This window comes from Hydractinia symbiolongicarpus, chromosome 7 (genome assembly GCF_029227915.1).
Source record: "Hydractinia symbiolongicarpus strain clone_291-10 chromosome 7, HSymV2.1, whole genome shotgun sequence".
Lineage (NCBI taxonomy): Eukaryota > Metazoa > Cnidaria > Hydrozoa > Anthoathecata > Hydractiniidae > Hydractinia > Hydractinia symbiolongicarpus.
Window position 1 is genome coordinate 8,689,898 of NC_079881.1, and position 25,558 is coordinate 8,715,455.

The window sequence follows — 25,558 nt, forward strand, 5'->3', positions numbered from 1 at the left end:
AATAGAAAAATTGTAGGAAGTTTAAAAATCATAAGCTTTGAAAAAGGCATATAGAGTAATGCCGTTGTAAAGCAAAACGAGAGAAACATATCATCGAAAGTAGTGTGAAGACTAAGAAGTAAACATGACTAGTTTTATTCCGTTGCTTTTTTGTATATTGCTGGAAGTTTCAAATGGTTTGGAGTATGAAGTAGTAAGGTCAAACATTAATACTGATGAAATCACTGATAAAATCACTTTTAAAACAAACAATGAGGATATCTGTATCAAACATGGGGCAATTAATTTAACAAAAACAGATGACAGAGTGACTTGCGCGTGCCCACGGAAGACGACATTTTATAGCATGCATACCGAGTCACCTGCTTGTCATCCAACCAATGCACATAATTTAGGAGGTAATATCTATTAACGGGCATTTGCAAATGCCTTCCTACAGTCAACAATCAATAAAACGGTTTTTAGCATGTGGTTAGTAGTATCTTTATTAAGAGGTAATTTTCCCAGGTGTGTTTTACTATACCAAAAGCCCAAAAATGTTGTGTGCCATAAGTCATAAATTCCGATTTACTTATGCTTATGTGGTGAAGCACCGCTGTACAAAGCCCTTCCACAAACTACCAGAAGCCCATAAATGTTGTTGTTCATCCCACCCTCAAAAAAAAGAAAAAAAAAATTTCACAATATCTCAGGAGCCTACCACATGCGCAACAAAAGTTATGACTGGCTGAAATAGCCGCAGGCGCCGGTATGGAATTTAACCCTATTCGGGCTGGAGTGGGAGTAAAAGTGCCTCTTACTCTCATTTTATTAGTGACTAAAGGGAGTAAATAAAGTATATCATAAAGTACCCAGTTGTATGAATTAAATGAATTCATTTAGTTTAAAATTAGTTGAAGGATCTTTTGTACAACGTCTTGTCTGTTGTTATAATAACTTATCAAATAGCCGGTGATAAAGAGAATATCGAACAAAGCATTTTCTTAGTCACATATCCTTATTAAAATTTTTGGCATTTTAGAGCCTTCCAGATACTCAGCTTGTCAAAACACTAAATACTACAAGAAGTTTTGGTCAAAAAACGAATATATTTTATTATAAAAGATGATATTTTTAGGTTGTGGCTGTATTGGAAAGTGCATGTCTTTTATCACAGCTGAGCTGTCAATGAAAAGAGTATTTTTGGAACCAGTAGCGTCGTGTAGCATAAACACACCAAGATATACAATAAGAAAATGGACAATGAATGGTTGGGAAGTATTTAATAGACCAAATGATTTACTAATCAGATATTCCGTAGAGGATAACAAAGGAGTAATGAGATTTCACGTGAGTAAATTATGGTTTTATTATGTTTATTCACGAATTTTCTTATAAAAAACGAATGTAGTTTTTTTAGAAAAAAATATAGCAAAGCATTGCTGAACCGATTGCCAAATATTACGCAAGAAATATATAAAACGGAGGGAAGTTATGGACGTTTTAGTGAAAAAAAAAACTGTAGATTTATGACTACCTGAAAAAAAATAATTAAATTTCATATTTATATTATCTTATACACAATTTAATTTTGCTTTGATATCTAACATTTAAGGATTATTGAATATACTGAATATTTGTCTAAAACATTACAGTATCCTTAATTAATTAATTAAAGCGCGTTTAAGACTAATATTCAGGTTAATCCTAAATTCGCCTTAGCTTTAACAATAATACGGCCACCAGAAAATATAAAGCAACATGCAAATCTCTCACAAGAAATTAATATAAAAACGACAGGAAGTCGCGTTATTTCTTTGATGTTTGCTTTCATATTCTTCAAAAACGCGGAAAAAACCACCTGTTGCTGTAATAATAGCACTAATGTGACCGTCACACAAGTTTCTCTTTGGTGAATATCCTGAAGTAAACATGAAGATCTTTATGACGTCAAACATACTGTCCTTTTTCTTTTCTTTTTATTTTAGTGGAAAGTTGATGGATTTCAAGTTATACCACACTACAGTGGAAACATATTTTTCATTACTGGATTCTGTGGTGTAAAGAAACATTGTTTCTTAGCAAGCTCTCCGGGCACCAAAAAGTGTGAGTACACTCAATTTTTTCCTTTCAAATTTTGTTTAAAAATTTTGTTTGTTTAAAAAAAACGAAACAGTGTTTCTTTTAAATAGTTCCTTCATAATTTCTGTCAGAGAAATGATAAGCTTTCAGTGATAAGGCGCAACCGAAAGCAAAAGTTCCCAGGGGAATTATATTGGATTTATATTCGCTTATAAAAGTGTTGTCCTAGAAAGCGATTCCCTGCGGTTTGAACAAAGAAAATGTGTGGGTTATTTAAACGTCTAGATTTAAAAATACATAAATAAATATATATTGTCATGGTCTGTCTGTAAATGTTCTTTAAAAGTTTTCCCTTTCTTGTCTTAGTCCTGTATTAAAAAAATCCAAAAGACGAGTTTTATATACCAGCCACGCGATAACAGTAAAATATTACCCTGCTTTGATTAAAAAAGCAATTTTGTTAACTGAAATGAAGAAATTAATAAAAATAACAACGCTTGCTAGTGTAAATTTTTTGCGGTATAGAAGATGAGAGAGATGTAAAATCTACAGTAATAGATCTACAACCTTGATCAAAATATGTCAAGACAAGGCAGCTAATTTCGCAGTTTGCCATCACAAGTAACTGTTTTAATTTTTTCCTTGACATACCCAATCTTTTAATAGTATAGGAAGAGGCAAGAGTAACAAAATTGGTTTGTATGTGCTTGCAAAGACAAAAATGCACCTTTTTATAAACATCAAAAAATCTTTGGTAGCCTTATCGTAACCCTTCTTAATAAACACGTTCAATGTAATTGGAACTGGGCTTTCAGTTACTGATATCTTTCTTATCCGGTTATTGATTAATGGTTTTATTTTTTGCCTGACAGTCATCAATCCTAGGGTTCCATTTACGCCTAGTTCATGCTCGTAAAAAACCAGACAGGCAGGGTTTTTTGCTCACCGTCATTATTTCTTACATTTTAGACAACACTCTTGAACAAACTACAACGACAACAACTAGCTCAAATACAATAAAACCATCAACAGCACCAACTACAAGAATCGCCATCACAAGTAACACTCTTAAGTTATTCCTTGACAAACCAAGCTTTTTATTATTATAGGAGGAGGCATGAGTAACAAAATTGGTTTGTGTGTGCTTGCAAAGACAAAAATGCGCCTATTTTATAAACATAAATAAATCTTTGGTAGCCTTATCGTAACCCTTGTGATTAAACACGTTCCATGTAATTGGAACTGGGCTTTCAGTTACTGATATCTTTCTTATCCGGTTATCAATTACTGGTTTTTTATTTTTTGCGTGGTAGCCATAATCCTTGGGTTACGCTACGCCTAATTCATGTTCATAAAAAATCAGACTGACAGGCTTTTTCGCTCACCGTCATTATTTCTTACATTTTTAGACAACACTCTTGAACAAACTACAACGACAACAACTAACTTAAAAACAATAAAAAAATCAACGGTAACAACTACAAAAATCGTACATACGACTAAACATTCAAACGCAACAAAAAAGGATTCAGAAGAAAAATCATCAAATTTAGTGACGATTGTGATTATTTTCACTGTTTTGTTTTTAATAATAATCCTTTTAATTGCGGGGGTGTTAATTTACAGGTAAGATGGTTTGTTCAAACACATTTCCGAATTGTGTGTTTAGATGGATACACACTACAAGTTTTGAATGAAATAATTACGATCAAACACCATCAATCTTTTCAAATTAAAATTTTTTAATCTGCTATAGAGATCCTAATTTGCTTTTCTGAAAGCCAGACTGACGATAGACAAGTACTCTTAAAATCTTTTTAAATTCCATAAGGATTATGTTTGTCTGTCGTATGGGTAGTCCCAATGACTGTCTAACATTCCCTCTTGAAAATGTCAACATTAATGGACAACGGAATGCATTTTCCTGACTGAAGAAAATTCAATCTCTCTTTTCAAACTAAAAAAGGTGGTCCCCTTACTCGTCTATTGCATCTCAAATACGACTTATAAAAGTATATGCTTACGTTTATTTTAAACATATCAAAAACACTGTCCTAATTCGGTTGTGGACTAGGAAATCCCATATCCAAGAAAATATAACTTTGTGGCTTATTATTTCAAGTGATTTTTAGGAGAAAACCACAAAGCAGTACCAACCACACAACTACTGTTGCTCAAATGCAAAAAACGGCTGCTGCATGTGATATGTATTTTCAGTCAAATCCATCTACGCCCGTATCATCTCAACACACAGATGACCATTATTCACACATTTATTCGCCATCCCAAAACAGCAATGATCATTATTCATATATTTCTTCGAGACCAATAAGCCAACTTCCAACGAGAGAACAAGTAATAAGAAGCAAACTGCATGCGCAAAACCAGGAAGGTTCTAAAAATTATGTTACCCCCAACATTACATTAGTTGGTCAAAATTTTTTGTATGAGGTGGACGAAATCAATGCATCAATGCAATATGACAATGCATTTATGAATACATCAAGTGGTTAAAGAGCGTTAGATGGATTACTTACGATGTGGGTCGGTCAAGTCGTTTTATGATAATGCTGACGTTTAAAGTATTATATATTTAATGTTTAAGATATTAATTTTTAGTTGATAGCTATTAAGCCATTGTTCATTTACGGTACAGAAGTGTTTTAGTAGTAGCAGGGGGTCCCAATAAACAGGTTTTGACCTTTCGATGGTCAAACCCCCACTAAAAACGCTCCTTCGATACCCCCTTCAAGTCACACCCCGAATCGGTAAATCCGACGGCATCCGAAAACAATTCCGTAAATAATCAGAAACCAATAAATCTAGCCCATGCGCAATCGCGCGAGTGGGGAAAGGCCCAATCATGCCGACATTGAGGGAATCGCAATTGAGTAGGGGATTTCCCTATAATCTCGACCGTGCTATTTGAAGTTAAAAGCTGTTTATAATAAAGATGAGTTGGTTCAGGAACGCAATCAGCAAACTATATGACACCGTGTCGGCACCAGTAGGAGCAACTCGCGACGCTCTTGCAGATCGACTACGGAGTGTTCGGGATACCATTGGCTTCTACTATAACAAGGCGAGAGAGCAAATTTCGAGAGCAATGTCGCTTCACGACGAGGTCGAACGGGAAGCACGGGAGAACGAATATCAGGGAATCGAACACCTCAAACACATGTTCGGGAGGGAGAAGAAGCAAGCCACGAACCCGGAGGGAATCGAAGATATCCAGCACATATTTGATGAGAATGACACGCAATTTTTGGAAGACGGAAATTGCATCAAGACATGGCGGTTCAACAAGAACCTTAACCAACCACTGACAGATGCTATAATGCGGAAGATCACGCCCCACGTAGACATGGGCGTCAAGGTAGTCTACAGTTTCAGCTGTGATATCTACCGAGGTGGTGGCGACGTGTCTGATTACCACAAAACAAGAGCTCCAGGTCACTATCAAGCGTGGCGGAAATCGAAGCTTTTATCGAAGAATGCAAGATAAAGCGCCTCGATCTGGAAGATCAAGAGTTCTGGACCAAGGCCTACCTACCACCCGACAGAACCATCGAGACCCCCGCAGCATACGAAGGTAAAGTTGTCTTCAAACATGTGCGGGTCAAGATCATCTCTACGAGGAAGCCCTTACTCGGGTGCGGACCACTTCCAGACTGGTTGAGGAAGAAGAGGTGCATCTACGCCATGGACGGTGAAGATGCCAGAGCCGACAACCTATGCTTTTGGAGATGCTTGGCTGTAAGGGAGAGGGACGACGTAAAAAGGGGAACAGAGTTCCTAACAAGGCCAGCCCTCAAACCAGCAGGCGAGTACTACGAGAACTCTAAGCTAAAGCGAGGAGATGTACGTGCCACGAAGCTCGTAGACTTCGAGGGCATAGCGAAACTCTTTGAGATCAACATCAGAGTCTTTGAGCCCAAGACGAGCTCTGAAAAGGCACCATGGCGGCTCGTCTACGGTCAGAATCAGTACAAAGAGGGGTTAGACACAATCAACCTTGGCATGCTGGATGGGCACTGTTTCTTCATCAAGGATTTAGACGTACTAGCGCGACAGAAATGGAAATGCAAGGCCTGCAACCAAATGTTTACGAAAAGCAACCACCTCACGCGGTATAAAAAGAACGAGTGCGAGGGTGTTAAGACGACAATCCTTTGCAAAGCCAAGAAGGTAGAGCGCATGCCGAGCAAGTCGGAGAAGGTCTTTCACGACGAGGGTTTTAGTTACGCGGCGTGTCAATGGATAAAGGCAATGTCGGAGCGAACCGGAAGGCACATACACCACGCGCTCTGTGGGAAAGGCGGAGAACGCGTGATTTACTACGGGAAAAGAGACAATAAGTTCTACAGGGTAGACGGCTACGACCCTCAGACCCAAGTTGTCTACGAGTACCACGGCTGCAAGTGGCACGGATGCCCTTGTTAACAGAAAAGAACCGCGGCGGATAAGAATCGGTATACCGCAACCCTGAACAAGGAGGAAGGCATTCGAAAACTCGGCTACGGCCTCGTCACGGCCTGGGAGTGTGAGAGCCCTCAAAAAATCAAGAGGTACTTCAAGAAAGATTTTCGACCCTACCTCCACTATATCGTGTTTGACTTTGAAACCCTCCTAGCACCTTTACACCAGCGGCAAACATCTGATCTAACATATCTCTCGGAGCATATCCCTGTAAGTGTCGCCATTCACGATAGTCTGAATAAAAACCTAAAGTTCATCATCGTGCACGAGGATCCCAAGGTCTTTGTTAAGCAGTTTGTCAAAGAGCTGGAGAAAAGACAAGCCCTCATCGTCGAAGAAGTCGAGAGGATGTACCCGAGACCAGACGACTTCAACATGCTCCCCAACAAGACTCGAGCAGCTTGGGACGAGTGGGTGAACCAAGTGGCGGTGTTCGGCTTTAACAGCGGAAAGTACGGCATTAACCTGATCAAGCGGTACTTTGTCGAGCGAATTGCTGAAAACGAGAAAATCAACGTGGTGAAGAAGGAAAACGACTATATGTTCCTCACGACCTCGAGGTTCAAATTTCTCGACATCAAAAACTTCCTCGCGCCTGGAATGAGCTACGACAGCTGGTGCAAGTCTCTGGAATCTGGGCTCGAAAAGCTCGTGTTTCCTTACGAATGGCTGTTAAGCTACGACAAGCTGAACCATGTTGGCCCCGTGGAGCACGAGGCCTTCTATAGCAGTCTTGTTGGGAAAAACCCCCTATCTCCAGAAGGGTACGAACAGTTTCGCGCGGGATTTTACGAGCGAGGCTGCGTCACCATGATGGATTGGCTGCGTGAGTACAACCTAGCCGATGTGGAACCCTTCGTTGAAGCCGTCGACAGGACGAGGCTGCAGTACTACGACGATGAGATCGACATTCTGAAGGATGCTGTTAGCATTCCAGGCGTGTCGATGCGCTACGTCTTGAACAAGTCTCTACGTTTAAACCCCGAGCTAGAGCTCTACGCTCCAGGGAAGCCTTGCAAGCACAAATGCGAAGAAGAATGCTTCAACAGCCGGTGCAAAGCCTGCAAAGAGGTTCAAAAAGCCTTCGTGGAGTGCACGAGAAATGAGGCCTATGAGCTATGCGGACGGGGATGGTCGGTGGCCCAGCGATTGTCTTCTGTAGGTACCACGAGAGGGATGTGACAGCTATCAAATCACAAGTGTACAGCGAACCCCGCAAATGCAAGTCGATGTCGAGGTACCTCCGAGCTTTATGACAAATTCAGCGAAATGTCTCCGCTGTTTGTTGTTAAAGAGATACACGATAATCAAATTCCGAGCACATGCACGAGTACTTGACAAATGCGGGGCGCAAGCCTGATACTGGTACGTGCAAGCTCCTAGGGGTGATGAAAGCTGAAAAGATCCTGTTGTACACACCCGTGCTAAAATGGTACATCGATCACGGGCTGAAAGTCACAGCTTTTTACCAGTTCCTCAAGTACGCCCGAGGTAAGCCATTCGCGTGGTTCCCGGAAGAGATTACTGATGCGCGACGACAAGCAGATAAAGACCCTGGCAATTCCATAGCGATACGGCCAAGTTGAAGGGCAACTCGTTCTACCGGAAGATGATCGAAGATCTGGCTAGGCATTCTAACACCACATTTACCAGAGACGAGAAGGAGGTCGATGCGGCGATGAGATCCCCGTACCTCGAAGAGATTGGAGACGCGTACAAGATCAGAAAGGGTAGGCACGGGGTCAGAATCGATAGAGCCTACCAGTGCGGTGTCGCCGTCTACCAGCTGGCCAAGTTGCGCATGCTCGAATTCTACTACGACTTCCTGGACAAGTACGTAGACCGTGCTGAGGGTCTGAGGCGAGATACCGAGGCAGTCCTTATCATCAAGGACTCCATGCCGATTTGGGAATCCTCGTGTACTCAGCCTTTGGAAAATTCCTAGCTCCGCTGTCAGTCGCTGCGCACACGATCAATCACATTCAGCTTTCACATGTGTCCAAGAGCGGTGAAAATACGGATGATGAACAGCGAGAGAAAGATGAGCAGCGCGTGTAGTATTATCATCAACCAACAGCAACCCTAGACCGTGGAAAAATTGTTGAGGTGCACAAAAAGCACCCGGGAAGAGTCGTGGCAGGTAAGAGACTTGACGAATGGAACCGTCAACAGGGAAAGCTTTGAAAAGCCCCGCCAAAGAAAAAACCCATGACGTTTAGAGAGTTTTTGAGATACTTCGATAGAGATTTAAACACTCCCGAAGCCATACCCACAGGGATAAAAGAGACCATGGAGATCCTTGAGGACCAGGGCCTATCTCTCCATATTGATGTGAAAAAGAAGTGATTTCTTCAAGTCTCGTGACTTAACGAAATGAGTGAAGAACAGACACAAGAAGAGAGAGTTATTACGCGTTCAGTAAAGCATCCGGGGAGAGTCGCGCAGGGCCACAATTTGGCGGCACTGATGAAGAAGAGGAAAGAGGAACTGAAACAACAAGAGGGCACTGTAGAATCTACAGTCAAAACCTCTTCTGGAGTCAGCTCTGGAGTCAATTCTGTACAGTCATGTGCCGTATACCTTGGCGGAGGTCTCGCTGCCGTACTCGCCTGCGTTGCAGTGGTCTATTACATTTTCCCTCAGCAGGGCGCAACCAAGCAGCAGCCTGCCGAAATCCCGGAGCCACGCGCGCCTCAGCCCACGCCCCAGCCTGATATTGACATTTTTTGCATGCGCCAAGCCCCATAATAAATGAGTTCCAACGTAACGCTTCAGTAAAAAGAAGTACTCGACATGTTGTACGAGACCGTAGTCGATCTCGGTTTCACCTTCACCTATGCGATGACAGGGAAAAGGTTCCTAGGCATCACGAGTCCCTCCACCAAGATGGATACCAGCGATGCTCTGAAGATGGTAGCTTACTTCTCAGCGGGAGGGGCCAGTCGTGATATGGCTGTATCCAAAGGTTGGATCCCTGCAAGTATCGTGCCAAAGCCAAAATAGTTGACCACGCTCGTGTTTCCCTCAAAGGAAAAAAACACGAGTTAACATGGAAGGAACCAAGACATGCACAAAGTGTAAAATAAGTCTTTCGCCAGATACATTCAAGGCGATGAAAAATGATCAATTGACAAAACAGTGTATCAAATGCCTGGATAAAAAGAAGGCGCCACGTGAACGTAACAAATGCCACCATTAAAAAAGGAAATCCATGTGCAAGGAATGCGATATCCCCGGGTATCAGTATAACCTTATTCTAGCTAGGATTTGCGATGCTCTAAGGTATGATACGGAGATAGCATTTACTGAGTACCTAGGGTGTGATATTGTTACATTTATGAAGCACGTCCAGGCCCAATTTAATGGTGGAATGAACTGGGGAAACCAAAGGCAGTGGCAGTTTGATCACAAGGTGCGACTAAAGTATAGGGAGAATGGAGAATATGCTAGCGAAGAGGTTCAATTAGCGAGGCTTCACTATACAAACATGCAGCCCATGTGGGTTGCGGATAACCAAACGAAGGGCCATCAATATATCTCTGAGTAAACAAGCTTATGTGTATCCCAGAATGAATAGAATGAATGCTAGACATCGTAAAAGAGCCACATACAGCGATTGTCACGGGACCCACCTCGTGTGGCAAGACGCAGCGTGTCCTGGACCTCCTGGAGAATGAATTCAGGTACCATTTCGACAACATTGTCATTCTCTACCCTACAATACAGTGGAATAGCACCTACCTAGAGCGATCCTCGCTCTGGAAAGACCCCTACGTGTTTCTGATAGACCCCAAAGATCAGCTCTTCAAATAGATTCAGAAACTGTCGTCGTTGCTAGCGGGAGAAGGGCTGTTGTTCATCGTCGACGATCTTATAGCCGATGAAAGCCTTGACAAAAAGCGTCAATCCTTACTTGAGCTTGCCATCAGTGAGAGGCATAGAAAGCATAGCCTATGGTTATTAACGCAGTCGTACACCGCCTTGCCCAAGAATCTTCGCCGACAAAAGAAGCAGCTCTTCATGTGGTACCCGCACGAAAGGAGTGAAATGAAGCTTATCGACGAGGAAACCAATATCATCAACGACTGGGAAAATATCAAGACTCAATTGAAAAAGTCCAAGCATAGTTGCTTGTACGTGAAGGTGGAGTACCCTATGTCCTGGAAAATCCTCGAATGAACAGGAAACAGGGTGTAGTCACTAACTACACCCTGTCAGGTCCCCTAGGAGGTAGAGAACACACGCTATTACTGATCTCCAGGGTGTGGACACAGTGTCCACACCCAGCCAAACACAGTTCTACTGACGGAACCAGGCCTTTATTGCTTCCCCCTTAGATGTGAACAGACATCCAGACATAGTCCTACCAAGTCCGAAATAGTGGATCCTTGGTGAGTTCCAGGGCTAAAAGAAAATGTCTTGCCTCGTCGCGGTTAAATTTAACAATACCAAGTTACATACCGTAACCATCAACGGTCGCCCTTGGACTCGTGCAAAAGAAGTAGTACAAGACCCGTTGTAGTACAAAAAAGACACATCTGATACCGCAACCACTGTAGTCGTGAAAATTACGCTCACAACTGGCAACTGAGTGGTTGAGGATGATCTCGAAGGCAGGAACCAACAACTCGCGGTGCTGGAGGACGACCTCGAAGACAGAGATCGAAAACTCGCGGTACAAGGCGAGGAAAACGCGAGGCTTCGAAAAAGGTTCGTCCCACACGCGCAAGATCCAGGTAAAAACAGCGTCATTACCAGTCATCGCAAGCACAGCGCACGGGACGATGACGAGTATCATCATCTCCCCTATTATTGCACGCGTGTTCAGAGGCGCAACATTAAAACCAAGAGATGGTGGTTCAAGGAGAACTACCCAAACGCTGAGGAGATCGTTGTAATAGACAACGCCAACAACGTACACGCTTTCAACAGGTTCGAAGAGGAAGGGCACGTGGAGCGGTACAAACACCACTTCAGGCTTATTGACCTCAGTCGAGACGACCTCTACGATCTTGGTGTTCCAGCACTAGAGGACTAAGTCGCAGTTTTGTAGCCCTGTACGAGCTACAAAAACACGCATGATAGATGCTGCTTGGCCAATACGCTCGCAATCGAAAAGGGATTTAAATGTCAAAAACAAAATGGAAGCCTATGTACGAGAGAATCAATTTACGATGAACTCTGCATCAAGGCGGAGTCTGGGTATTGCCCTACCTGCCTGGAAAATTTCAGATATCGAAGTGGGCCATACTACGAGGGGGTTGAATATCTGGATGATGACGAGCTTCTAGACAGAGTAGCATCCGGTGAAAAGACGTGGGCAACATTCCCGAGATGTGAGGACGATGAGGAGCTAGAGGATGATATTGAACACCTGGGTCTGTATATTGTTGTGGCCGGGTGGAACAAGTGGGGTATGCTCTGCTACGAAGTTATCAAGGACCCCGATCTAAAGCTCCCCGATCTTGCAGACCTAAAGAAAATTGGCGACATACTCAAAATTCACATCAAGGACAGACGATTGGTTGACATCATCGACCTAGATAGCGAGCCAAATGTCATCAAGGGCATCGTCTATGGGTACCCGTTCTACACCCTGCATCCTTTGGACTATGTACATACATACATAGTAAGTGGAACGTCGTCTAGCTTGATCGCCTTCGAAGGTTTCATCCCGATCATCGGGGTCTTGGTACTATTGTGACTTTTCACGATAGTGTAGAGGTGTTTGACCCAAGTGGTACTTTGCTCGTTAGAGACCAACTCTTGCGCATCCTGAGGCTTGAAAAGTCTCTCAGCGAGCACCTTGTTGTACGACTCGACAAAGGCTGTAAAAGTGTGGTGGTACTTGGTAGTTGCCCTCTTGATCTCGACCCCTTTGCCCTCTAACAGCTTCGTCAAGCCAGACTTAAACTCGGAGCCGTTGTCGCACTGAAAGGTCTTTGGGCAACGTAGAGGTCCAGCCTTGTAAATGTCCTTTATCATGTCAGCAACCTCGCTGGCCCTTTTGGTACGCAAGGGTCTGGTTACCTTGTACCGGGAGGCCACGTCGATGCCGGTGAGAATGTATTTGTACACGTTGCCTCGAGATTTGTCGTGTGGTATATACAGGAGATCAAACTGGTGCGTTTCGTTAGGCTTCGTGATGGTGAAATGCAGTTAGTTGACTCGCTTAGGGCCTTTGATATGTCGGAGCCAGAGCAGTTGTCTCATCAGCGTAACCCTCTTCTTGGAGAGACCGCTCTGGTCCTGCAGTAATTTGATAGCTTTGCGTCCAGTCCAGAGATGCTCCGGAATATTGTAAGTACTGCTCAATTTCCCCGCTTCTTCCTCTGTAACGATATGTTTTGACATGTTTATTACATGTCAAAAACTTTACGCGTATTTGTACACGGCAAAACGGAGTAGAGCCAGGGAGCCCACCATAAAGCTGAGCTCGCCATCTTGTTGCTGCTTGAAAGGTACGTAGAAATCGGAGAGTTTAGGAGCTTTTTCGATCGTCGCGAAATGGTACTCTTGCATGCCTTCGTCGAGCTCCTTCAAGCTTTCTCCAGCTTGACGCTTAAGTTCTCGTTGCTTATTGCACCAGTCTATTTTGCCCTGGCGATCCCGGATCCATTGTGCCTGAGCAGCTTGAAGTTGCTCGAGCGCTTTGTCGTGCCTTTTCCGTTCTTCTTGTTGTATTCTCTGCATCAAAATCTTGGCAACTTGGTTGTGCTGTAGTAGTTGGTGGAGAATATTGTGTTTCTCGATCATATTTTTGATTTTCAACGTGCTGTTGTTAACATAAGAAAGCTGCTTGCGGTTGTATTCACCTGACGTATTGTGATAATTGCTTTCAAAGCTACTACAGCCACCGCAACACAGATGGAACCGTAAAGCTCTCAACGTGAGAAGAAAGGATTTTCATAAAGCAGAATTGAGCGATTTCGTTAAATTTATGGAGGAAGAAATGACGTTTGAAAGTGACCCACTGTATTCCAAAGATGCAGTGAACGACCTGAAACACAAAAGAGAGCCAGATACAAAAGGCAAAAAGGATCCACCCAAACTCAAGATAAATTTAACTGGAGTCCAGAAAGAATGTGCGTATTGCTCCAATAAGCACAATCTAGAGGACAGTCAAAAGATAATGAAGCTTGCCATTGCAGATCGAAACAAAATTCCCGTTTCAGGACCTGTAAAAAGAAGCATTCTACATGAATTTGTTAAGAAAAAACTCGATAACAAAGATGAAAATGATGCGTGAAATCCTTAACTCTTTCACAAAAGCAGAAGAAAGGATTTCTTGCAAAACGGAAAGCAATACAGTGCTATCTGTAATTTTATCCCATCCACAAGCAACGCACCCCTTAAAAGTGTGTGCAATGTTGGATAAATGCAGCCGAGGAACATTTGTAACTGACGAAATTTTACACCGAATGAAAGTATCAGGAATATCGTCATAAATTTTGGTGAAAACACTAACGGGTGAAAGTCGAGAGAACTGTCAATTCATATCTAGTTTTATTGTGAAACCAATAAAAAAGAAATACAATGTAAAATTACCATACTGCTACAGTAGAGAAACACTGTCTGTTGATTTGCAAGAAATATCAACATCAGACAAAATTTGACTAAGAACAATGCATAGAAGACTCGTTTCAGGAATATGACCCAAATATTTCTATCGGTTTTCTCAATGGAGCTAACTGTACGCTGGCATTAGAACCGTTAAATATGGGGCCAGCTAAAAGCAATGGCCCGTATGCATTCCAAACGAGACTTGGATGAAACCACGTTGGACCTGTTCAATTAAATGGAAAGAATAAAGACTTTTTTAGAATGCAACAGAATTGCTGTAAGAGACACCGCGTCAAACAAGATCGCAGCACATCATTTCGTAAAGCGAAACGAATTAAAAGGCATCATAATAAAGGAAATACTAATAAGAATGGGCAACAACGACTTCTCAGAAATGACCGTGATGAATAACAAAAAGTGCGATCAAGTATCTATTCATGATCAACTACACTAATGGAGAAAGAAATCAAATTTGTAGATGGAAATTACCAACTCTCACTTCCATTCAAAGACGGATGTAAATTCCCAAACAACAAAGTACAAGCAATTGCAAGATTAAAACGGATAAAGCGAAAGATGGAATTAGACAAAAAATTCAAAAATGAATCTTATATATTAATTCCCTTGCGTGACTAAAACTGTGAGTCCACGACACGGAAATCACGGGTTACTTTCTTATGACGTGGCTGTACGCTAAAATTTAACTAAAAAGATTAGGGATGTACTTCATAGAAATCGCACATAAGGTGTAAATATATACCCGCTGCTAATAACGATATAAATATATATACCCTTATGCCAAAAAACTCTATGTTAGCATATATATATAGGTATCGCTACATATGAAACGGTATTAGATATTCACAAAGCATACGGACTGTTAAATGAAGTTCCTAGCATAAAACGGAAATTGTGTTTACGAAAAAGATGGCTGTTCTTTTTGAGTATTCTCTACTCTTTCATTCAAAATAAATCTTTAAAAAAACATTTAAAGAAGAGCATGGTTTTACAAATTAATCATAGCAAGGTTCTGTAAGGTTTTTTCATGTTTTATTTTCAGTTTTGATTATATTATTGTTGCCGGACATGTTTTATAGCTAGCATCATAAAAAGCCAACCACCACCAACAACTAGCTAGCTAGCTAGGAATATATATATATATATATGTAGCCATGTTCTTTATACCTAGCTAAGTCTCCAGTTTATATTTAAGTGACTAGCTATTAGCTGCTGTAGCTAGCTAATGCTAGCTTTAAACTAAAGATTCCCAGTATATATATTCCCACAAAACACATCAAACGTTATTAACCCTGAAAATTTTAAACATTTTCCTGGGTTTTTTTGGTTTGCGAAGTTCTTTTCCTCCAAATATTCTGAAAATAAAGTTCAGAAATTACTTATTTTTAAAATGTAAATTTAATTTGTTTCAAATTGTGGGCAAAAACCTTAATCAGCATGCTAAAAGAACTGACTTTTCTTAATTTAGAATTATATACTAAACACAACCATTTTCTTACATTTAGTGTAAACTTTTGTGCGTATGGCTTATATTTAATACACCAAAAGAGCTACTTTGTTGATTTCAATTTTATACTCTTTGTAAGCTATTTTTTTCTTTTTAAACCTGATCTTAGTTGTTTTTAATTTACAGGCTGTGTCTGTGAAACTTTAAGGGGAACATTTGGTGGAAGACAATGGCATGACATATACTGATAGAACTGATTTTTGTTGTGTTAGATGTTATATTTGAACCTTTTTGACATTTTATGTTAATTTTGCGAGGAAGGACCATATATATATACACAGAAGAAGAATTCAATTTTACACCTTGCAAGCTTTGTTTTTCTATATTTTGTATAAATTCTTACTGGGGAGGACTCCGTGCAATATATCGAAATGACTGATCCTTCTCGATTTAAATTTGATGTGTTCTAAATCGTATATAGTTTTGGAAATTTTGTGTAAGATTTAATGGGTAAGGGCTAGATGCAATATGTCAAAAAAACTTTTTTTGTTGAATCAGAAGCACTCCCTACAACTATTCTTTTTTTTACAGTTTGTGAAGCTTTTGTGAGGAAAGAGTGTATGCAATATTATCGAAATAACTAATAATAGTTTTGTTGCAAACTGTTTTTCTTTGGCATTTTGGATTAAAATATTGTTTTAGAGGGCATATGCAGTAGATATATGTACTGAAATAGTTAAATTTTGCAAACTTTGATTTTGTCGTTACCTCTCATTTTTTACATTTTGATTAAACTTTTGTGGGAGACCGTCGGTATGCGAAGGACCAAAATAAGAGATTTTAGTATTATTTAGAATTTGTGTTTTGTGTTGCAAAATTGGTGCAAAAATTGACATAAAATGAACTTATATACAGATTGATTGCTGTTGTTTAACATGACTCATTATGACTTATATATATATATTATGAAAATTTGTGACAGAATACTATGTGAGATTTGAAATTTTGTTTACTTTATTGATGGTAAAACAGCATGCAAGTTGCTAAAAGGACTTCATTAATTTTAGATTTAAACACCGTTATTTTGTTGGCATTTTGTCTAAAGTTTAGTGAGGAAGGACCGTATGCAATATATCAAATAATGTTTTATAGCATTTTAATTTATCCTTGCAAATCCCTTTTTAACACCTTAGATAAAAATTTCAACTTAGGCAAAATTTATTGTTTATTTTTCACATTTTGTGTCAACCTTTGGCAGGGTTTGCAATAAACTAACTGATTTTAACATATACAATGAGAGGGATTTGTGTTTGACATTGATCAGCTTTTTTGTATATATGTGGCGTTTTGAGTGATTTAAATTTTATGGGTGAGATGTATGTTGAAATGCTTTTAAAAACTTTTTTCCGAATAATTTTCGCATTTGTCAGATGGTCAGAGCAAGTAATTTTAGTAGATTTAGATTTTAAATGTCACATAAATACTACAGTTGTTAAAAACCTTTATTTTTTTGGTCATTTTTATAATAATGCAGATGTAAGATGCGCACTGCTGTATTGTTTGTTTTTTGATGGACATATATCTGCTACATAAATTAAATGGAATACAGTGGATTCTTCCACGGGAAACAGCTAGTATGTTATATTTATGAATAATTTGACATCTAAAGGATTTTCAAGAAAAGTTCCTAAGGATGAGCTAGCAGAAAAGACTGGTAGTGTATGGTACATACCACATCAAGATGTATGTGTTCGTACAAAGGTGTATCACGAAATTATGAACCAATGCAGGGTTCTGATATGACAAATCTGCTTGTTAGAATACTGTGTAGATTTAGGCGTGGTGGCCAGATGGCCATACAATAAAAGATCTGACTGAGTGCCAATTGACCGTGCATATATTTGGTAAAGATTTTTCTCCGAGCTGCTTGAACTATGCATTAGAAGGAAGTGGCGTCTATAATGAGAGTGAATTCGAAAAAGATGCTGTACAAATCGTGTTGAAAAACGTTTATGTCAACGACTTGTTAAAGGATGATCCAAGTGTCGACGAAGCCAAAAAATTATCAAATCAACAACACAGATTTGCAGAAATAGTGGTTTTAGACTGACGAAGTTTACTTCGAATAACAGAGATGCTATCAAATGAGTTCCGGTAGAAGACAGAGCAAAACACGTGAGATCTCTGGATCTGTTTAAAAAAGAGTTTCCTGTAGAAAAAGCCCATGGTCAACTAAGAATAACATGATTGCGGATACCGCATTATACTCAAGATAAACCATTAACTAGGAGAGACATATTATCTACTATCAGCTTGATACATGAACTACTCGGACGAGCTGCTCCGCTCTTCCTTAAAGGTGAAAGAATTATACAAAATTTGTGTAAAAAAAGGCATTATGGGACGACAATGTTTCTGAAATGGTCAAGAAGGTATGGGAACAATTGAGAACAGAGATTTTCGAATTGGAAAAACCCGAAGTTGACAGGTGCATAAAGCGCATCGAATAAAGTAAAAAAATTGTTCAGAGCAAAACAGAAGCTAGTTTATGATGAAAACACGTTTTTTTATAGACTAGCTATCTCAAATATCAAAAAACAAAACTTTGGAGTTAACTTTCCCTGCAGTTGCACAAAATTGCGTATAATATATTACAGCAGTGGAAACATCAAACAACAAACTTTGCAATTCTTATTTTTTCTCTTCTCTTCTCTTCTTTCTTCTTCTCTTAAATTCTCTTTGTAATTTTACTTACTTAAAACAACCCTCTGTTACGAAATGTAGCTGCAGAAAATATATGTAAAAAGATAAATTAAGTCCTTTCTCACTGTCATATTTGCGTATATTATTTGATTTCAAAAGCCTTTTAAACTATTTATACAACATTGCCGTATATGAACTAAAAATGAAAGAAGATGTTAGATTGATAATAGATTGCATAAATAAGAAAATATATATACAAAACAAAAAGAACAATACATTTTTGCTCAATTGGAATGATTGGTAATTTTTAAAGGACGTTTTGAGTATATCCATTTTCTAGTGACTTACTCATATCGCGTTTCTCATAAAGGAGATTACGATAACACACTATGATTAAGGCTATTATATATGCGAAACAAAAAGTAAATTAAAAAATCACTAGAAAAAAAAAGAAAGTTTAACAATCATAAGCTTTGTAAAAGGCATATAAAGAGATTCAGTTGTAAAGCAAAACGAGAGAAACATATCATAGAAAGAAGGGTAAAGGCTAAGAAGTAAACATGACTAGTTTCATTCCGTTGCTTTTTTGTATATTGCTGGAAGTTTCAAATGGTTTGGAGTACGAATTAGTAAGGTCAAACATTAATCCTGATGAAATCACTGATAAAATCGCTTTTAAAACAGACAATGAGGATATCTGTATCAAATATGGCGCAATCAATTTAACAAAAACAGAGAATAGAGTGACTTGCGCGTGCCCAAAGAAAACGACATTCTATAGCATGCATACCGAGCCACCTGCTTGTCATTCAACCGATGCACAAAGTTTAGGAGGTAATATTTATTAATGCGCACTTACAAACGCCTTCTTGCGGTCAACAATCAACTTTATGTTGTTAGTAGTATCTTTATTAGGAGGTAATATTTCTAGATGTGTTTTAGTATATAATTAACGTTTTAGGTATTATTTATTCTTTGTAGCCCTGGGGGAAGGATGGTGGTGGGGGGTAGCGTGTGGTTAGTCATAAATTCCGATTTACTTATGCTTATGTGATGAAACACAGCTGTAGAAAGTCCTTCCACAAACTACAAAGTGCACAAATATGTAGTTGTTCATCTCACCCTCAAAAAAGAAAAAAGAGAAATGTTACAACATCTCAGGAGCCTATCACATGCCCACTAAAAGGTTTGACTGGCTGAAGTAGCCCCAGGCGCCGGTATGAACTTTAACCCTATTCGGCTGGAACGGGAGTAAAAATATTTCTTACTCTCATTTTACAAGTGACTTTAAGCATTTTTAGTTATTTTCTTCTTCATTGCATTCAATCAAATAAAACTTCATTTATTAACTTTAAATAACTTTCGTATATGCGATACAAAGGAAGGTAATCAAGTGTATCTTGAAATACCCGGTTATATGACTTCAATAAATTCATTTGGTTTAAAAAAAATTGAAGAATATTTTGTACGGCGTCTTGTCTGTTGTCATGATAACTTACGAAATAGCCGGTGATAAATAGAATATCGAACAAAACATTTTCTTAGTCAGATATCCTTATTAACAGTTGCAAAATCACTCCAGCCTCTGTGGCATTTAACAGCCTCCCAGATGCTCAGCTAGTCGAAACATTAAATACTTCAAAAATTTTTCGCCAAAAAGAAATACATTTTAAAACATGATATTTTCAGGTTGTGGCTGTATTGGAAAGTGTATGTCTTTTATCACAGCTGAGCTGTCAATGAAAAGAGTATTTTTGGAACCAGTAGCGTCGTGTAGCATATACACACCAAGATATACAATAAGAAAATGGACAATGAATGGTTGGGAAGAAATTTTTAGACCAAATGATTTACTAATCAAATATTCCGTAGAGGATAACAAAGGAGTATTGAGATTCCATGTAAGTAAATTATTTTTTTAATTATATTTTCACTAATCTTTATTAAAAAAAATTAGCTAACAAAGCGCCTTTTTAAAGAAAATGTGGCAAAGCATTGCTGCTATAGAACCGTTGAACTGATTTAGAAATATTAGGCAATTAAAAAATTATTGAAGTTATTGGCGTTTTAATGAAAAACAAAAAATGTAGATTTAAAAAAAAATTTTATATTTATATTATCGTAAAAAAAACAAAAAACGAGAACGTTTGGGAAGTAATGAATATACTTAAATGTTGCTGAACCAATACAGTATCATTAATGAAAGCACAGATTAGTCCTAAATGCGTTTTAGCAATAATACGGCCACCAGAAAATATGACAAAAACATGCAAATTTCTTAACAAAAGATGTAAAGAAACGAAAGTGTAGGATGCCACCTGTACCTGAAATATATAATGTGACCGCAAAACAAGTCTTTCTTCGGTAAATAATTTCAAGCCAACATACAGATCTTTATGACGTCAAACATATTCTCCTTTTTCTTTTCTTTATATTTTAGTGGAAAGTTGATGGATTTCAAGTTATATCACACTATAGTGGAAACATATTTTTCATTACTGCCTTCTGTGGTGTAAAGAAACATTGTTTTTTAGCAAGCTCCCCAGGGACAAAAAAGTGTGAGTAATATTAACTTTTTCCCTTTCAAATTTTGTTTAAAGAAAACGAAACCGTGTTTTTTTTTTTAATAGTTTCTTTACGTAATACTTATTGCTGTTGCAGAAATAATAAGCTTTCAGTGATAAGGCGAAACCGAAAGCAAAAGTTCCCCAAAAAAGTGTATTGTATTTTATATATCAGCATGATTCGATGAGTTCAAATATTACGTTTTATCCGCTTATAACAGTGTCGTCATAGAAACCAATTCCCAGCCGGTTTAAACAAAGAAAATGTGTGGGTTATTTAAACGTCTAAATTTAAAAATATATAAATAAATAAATACCGTAAATGTCTGTCTGTAAATGTTCTTTAAAAAGTTATCTGTTTCTTGTCTTAGTACTTTGTCCCATTTGTGGCTAACTCCGAAATAGGGGATTTATGTATCGGCTACGTGATAACAGCAAAGAATAACCCTGTTTTGATAAAATAAGCAGTTCTATTAACTGTAATCAAGAAATTAGTGAAAATAACAACGCTTACTAGTGTAAATTGTTTGCGGTATAAAAGATGAGTAATAGATCTACAATCTTGATCAAAATATGTTGAGACAAGACGGCTAACTTCGCAGTTACCATCACAAGTAACTGTCTTAAGTTTTTTCCTTGACCAACCCAGCCTTTTAACATGATAGGAAGAGGCAAGAGATCCTGGTAACAAGATTAGTTTTTATGTGCTTGCAAAGACAAAAATGCGTCTTTTTTAATAAAAATCAAAAAAAGTCTTTGGTAGCTTCATCGTAACCCTTCTTTTTAAACACGGTTAACGTAATTGGAACTGGGATTTATGTTATTAATATCTTTCTTATCCGGCTATTGAATAATGGTTTTACTTATTGCCTGATAGCCAACAATCCTACGGTTCCACTTACGCCTAGCTATGTTCATAAAAGAACCCAATAGATGATTTTTACATTTTTAGACAACACGCTTGAACAAACTACAACGACAACAACTAACTTAAAAACAATAAAAAAATCAACGGTAACAACTACAAAAATCGTACATACGACTAAACATTCAAACACAACAAAAAAGGATTCAGAAGAAAAATCATCAAATTTAGTGACGATTGTTATTATTTTCATTGTTTTGTTTTTAATCATAATCATTTTAATTGTGGGGGTGTTAATTTACAGGTAAGATGCTTTGTTCAAACAAATTTCTGTATAGTTTTCCTAGATAGATACACACTACAAGTTTTGAATAAATTAATAAAGATCAAACACCATCTATCTTTTCAAATTCAACATTTCAATCGGTTAAAGAGATCCTAACTTGGTTTTCTCGAAGCTAGGCAATATGCTGACGGTAGATTTAAGTACTCTTAAAATCTCATCAAATGCCATAAGGATCATGTTTGTCTGTCGTACGAGTAGTCTCGATGAATGTTAAACATTCTTTATTGAAAATGTGAACATCAATGGACAATGAAATGCATTTTATTGACTGGAGGAATTAAAATCTCTCTTTTCAAACTAAAAAAGTTGACTCCTTACTCGTCTATTGCATCTCAAATACGACTTATGTAGATGCATATTGTTATTTTAAACATATCAGATATACTGTCCTAATTCGGTTATAAAATAGGAAATCCCATGTCAAAAAATGTACATATAAATTTGTGGCTTAATACTTCCAGTGGTTTTTAGGAGAAAATCAAAAAGCAGTACCAAACACACAACTACTGATGCTCAAATGCAAAAAACAGCTGCTGCACGTGACAGTCAAATCCATCTACGCCCGTATCATCTCAACACACAGATGACCATTATTCACACATTTATTCGCCATCCCAAAACAATAATGACCATTATTCATATATTTCGTCGAGACCAATAAACCAACTCCCAACGAGAGAACAAGTAATAAGAAGCAAACTGCAGGCACAAAACCAGGAAGGTTCTAAAAATTATGTTACCCCCAACATTACCTTAGTTGGTCAAAGTATGTTGTATGAGGTGGACGAAGTCAATGCATCAATGCAATATGACATTGCATTTATAAATACACCAAGTGGTTAAAGAGCGTTAGATGGATTACTTACGATGTGGGTCGGTCAAGTCGTTTTATGATAATGCTGAGCGAGCAACGTTGTAGAAAATTGCGAGAAAATTAAAGTTTTCATGTTAACGACATTTTCACTTGATAACTATTGAGCCATTGTTCATTTTCAGTAAAGAAATGCTTTTTGGCACGTTACTTTATTAAATTTGTTTTTCTAATTTTTTTAATGCAAATAAACAATATAGGACTCGTTACTCTTCCATTATGCTTTATATAGCCTTAAAAGACAAATGTTTTTAATCAAAGCACATAAAAGCATTAAATTACCCATCAAATTTGCTTTTTTTTCTAACACGCAGACAGTACGATGAATCAAGGGCAGGTGATGACTTTATTCGTTGTAGCGAAAGGTCTGTACTAAAGTATATCAATATCTAACCCTACTTGCTGCTAGGTAAAACATCTTATTTCTGGTGGAAATCTGTACAAATTCCCAGAAAACCTTCGCTTGAAAATCATGCTTGAAAACTTTAGTACGGTGAACCCTTCTTTTTGACTACAAAAATTTCGTACCACTTCCCTTTAAACAGAGCTTAAAAACATAGAACAAGAAAACCTGTCAATTTGGATTTATATGAACCACAATAACACCCTATAATGGATAGAACAATCGGTAGCCAGTGCATTCACGGGTTTGAGCGAACTTTATATCGCATTTCATGTTTACGTAACCGAATTAAACTTTGCGTTATAAATAATAAATTTGAAACGAAGACTTTTTCTTTAAATTTATATTTTTCTGCATTGGGTATTGTTTCATGATATTACGGACATTTAAAATGACCATATAAAACTTTCTTGTTTTTTGAAAGGCACCAACGTAAAACATATCACTAATGAAATTCGAAATACAACACTTGTAATGGACGAACTTTCAAATGTGGTGAAAAGGTAAAAGTTATAGAAAAGCAAAATTTTACCACATAAAAGGTTAAGCAGCACTGTGTAAGAACTACTCAGACAGGATTATTCTTGTTATGGATTTTGAGGGCTACTAAACGGGTAGTTGATTTTTAACTCACCTGACTCACACCATAGTTGAGCTTATGGCGGTGAAAATTTTATATGCACTAAAGACAATGGAAACATCTAATATCACCTTAAATATCACATTAAACACCCAAATGTATCTGCCAACGACATAAAAATGTAGCTACAATAAAGTGAGTGCAATGTCCGATATCTTGACTTTCTGAGTGATCTGGTTATTTCCCAATGTTATTCAGAATGTGCGAGGAAGGACAGTGCGACAATAATCAAATTGTGACTTTAGTCGATTTTTTGTCTCTTTTGTACCATTTGCGTACATTTACACAAGCAGAACATATAAACTATAGATCAAATCGATTATTAAAAAAAAAACAGTTAAAAAACAGCTATGCTGTGACAAAACTTGTTAAAAGTAAAGAATATTTAAAAAAATAATCACACAGCCTTGTATCCTTAAGGTTATGTGATTAAATATATTAATTCACGCATAAAACTTCACAGAGAAAAATAAATACGAGAAGTTTTATTAATGAGATTTTATTTTTAACGGATACTTCGTCTTGTTACTACAAGACATTATTAACGTATAAATTGTTACATTTGTCTCACAAGTTTATATAATATAATATACAACTAACACTACAGGACGTATAATGAAATACTTAACAAAACCTATAACACATAACACCAAACCCCCAAAGTGTATATATACTCGCAGTCTATATACCGTGGGTAAGGGTGGCATAGACCACTCGGAGCACTTTTATTTCAAAACAATTTCAATGGAACAGATAATTCCTGTACATTAACCGTGGGGCTGCTATCACGAATATACATTGCCTCAGCTATCTTTCTCTTTTTATGTCAGCGAATATTATCTATTAAAATACTAAAGTTCTTTTTAGTCAGCATTTGGGTGTTTCTCGGTGAATGAATGTCTTAGGATGTGAGAGCTTTTATCGCGCTTTTAGTAATCTATCATTCTTACATTTGGGCTCTTAGTTGTTTCATGTAGCAACACATGATTTCACTGAACAAGTATATTTGTTCACAACACCATGTTGCGTTCGTCCTTAGTTATATCTTTCACTGAAATTAGCGAAGATAATTTTCGACATTAATAAGCAATGCGTGACTTAGCATTTGCAGGTACAAACCACTTGAAAGTGTTATTTACACGCTTTACAAAGCAGTTACCACAATCTCCTTTTTATGGTAAAACTATGAACCATGAATCTTCTTTATTGGTGCCTTCATCAGAAACAGTGTCAGCATTTTGGATGCTAAAGTTTTGCCGTGTGTTATTGTTTCTCGATAAACATTGATTTTTATCAACACTTTTGTTAAATGATTTAGTTCGTATTTAAGATCTTTGTGGTGAAGAGCATTAATTACACTCTCCCAACGCCAATGATTTAACCCTTCCAACTTTCCATGGGGGTGGCGCAAATGAATCCCATTGCATGTATATTTCGATAAATGGATGTGTTAAAGGAATCATCATTCTTATATTTCACTTTTACATCAAGAAAGGCTATGTAATTATCATTTCAAACTTTATATGTAAACTGGATATTTAAATGGTAACTGTTAAGTGTGTTTATTTGGCTTTCCTTAACAAAACATACAGTATCAT

At 38.0% G+C, this 25,558-nt stretch overlaps 3 protein-coding genes across 3 annotated transcripts; all 3 read left to right on the forward strand.

Moving 5' to 3' along the window:
- Positions 1–49: 49 nt before the first annotated feature.
- Positions 50–4,686, forward strand: LOC130649391 (uncharacterized). Its single transcript, XM_057455663.1, has 6 exons — positions 50–398; positions 1,118–1,329; positions 1,968–2,085; positions 3,031–3,120; positions 3,471–3,687; positions 4,194–4,686. Exons 1-6 carry the CDS (start codon positions 125–127, stop codon positions 4,573–4,575), a joined length of 1,293 nt encoding a protein of 430 aa, XP_057311646.1. The 5' UTR covers positions 50–124; the 3' UTR covers positions 4,576–4,686.
- A 3,463-nt stretch (positions 4,687–8,149) lies between these two features.
- On the forward strand, positions 8,150–8,485 carry LOC130648469 (uncharacterized). Its single transcript, XM_057454522.1, has one exon. It carries the CDS (start codon positions 8,150–8,152, stop codon positions 8,483–8,485), a length of 336 nt encoding a protein of 111 aa, XP_057310505.1.
- Positions 8,486–18,723: 10,238 nt separating this feature from the next.
- On the forward strand, positions 18,724–23,126 carry LOC130649383 (uncharacterized). Its single transcript, XM_057455654.1, has 5 exons — positions 18,724–19,105; positions 19,961–20,172; positions 20,712–20,829; positions 21,788–22,004; positions 22,518–23,126. The coding sequence occupies exons 1-5, from the start codon at positions 18,832–18,834 to the stop codon at positions 22,705–22,707; spliced, it is 1,011 nt and encodes a 336-aa protein (XP_057311637.1). The 5' UTR covers positions 18,724–18,831; the 3' UTR covers positions 22,708–23,126.
- Positions 23,127–25,558: the final 2,432 nt, after the last annotated feature.

Coding starts and splice junctions, on each gene's coding strand:
- LOC130648469 (XM_057454522.1), top strand. CDS start 8,150: ATGATCGAAGATCTGGCTAGGCATTCTAACACCACATTTACCAGAGAC.
- LOC130649391 (XM_057455663.1), top strand. CDS start 125: ATGACTAGTTTTATTCCGTTGCTTTTTTGTATATTGCTGGAAGTTTCA. Junction 3,121..3,470: donor TACAAGAATCGCCATCACAA/GTAACACTCTTA, acceptor TTACATTTTTAG/ACAACACTCTTGAACAAACT. Junction 3,688..4,193: donor GCGGGGGTGTTAATTTACAG/GTAAGATGGTTT, acceptor AGTGATTTTTAG/GAGAAAACCACAAAGCAGTA.
- LOC130649383 (XM_057455654.1), top strand. CDS start 18,832: ATGACTAGTTTCATTCCGTTGCTTTTTTGTATATTGCTGGAAGTTTCA. Junction 19,106..19,960: donor CGATGCACAAAGTTTAGGAG/GTAATATTTATT, acceptor TGATATTTTCAG/GTTGTGGCTGTATTGGAAAG. Junction 22,005..22,517: donor GTGGGGGTGTTAATTTACAG/GTAAGATGCTTT, acceptor AGTGGTTTTTAG/GAGAAAATCAAAAAGCAGTA.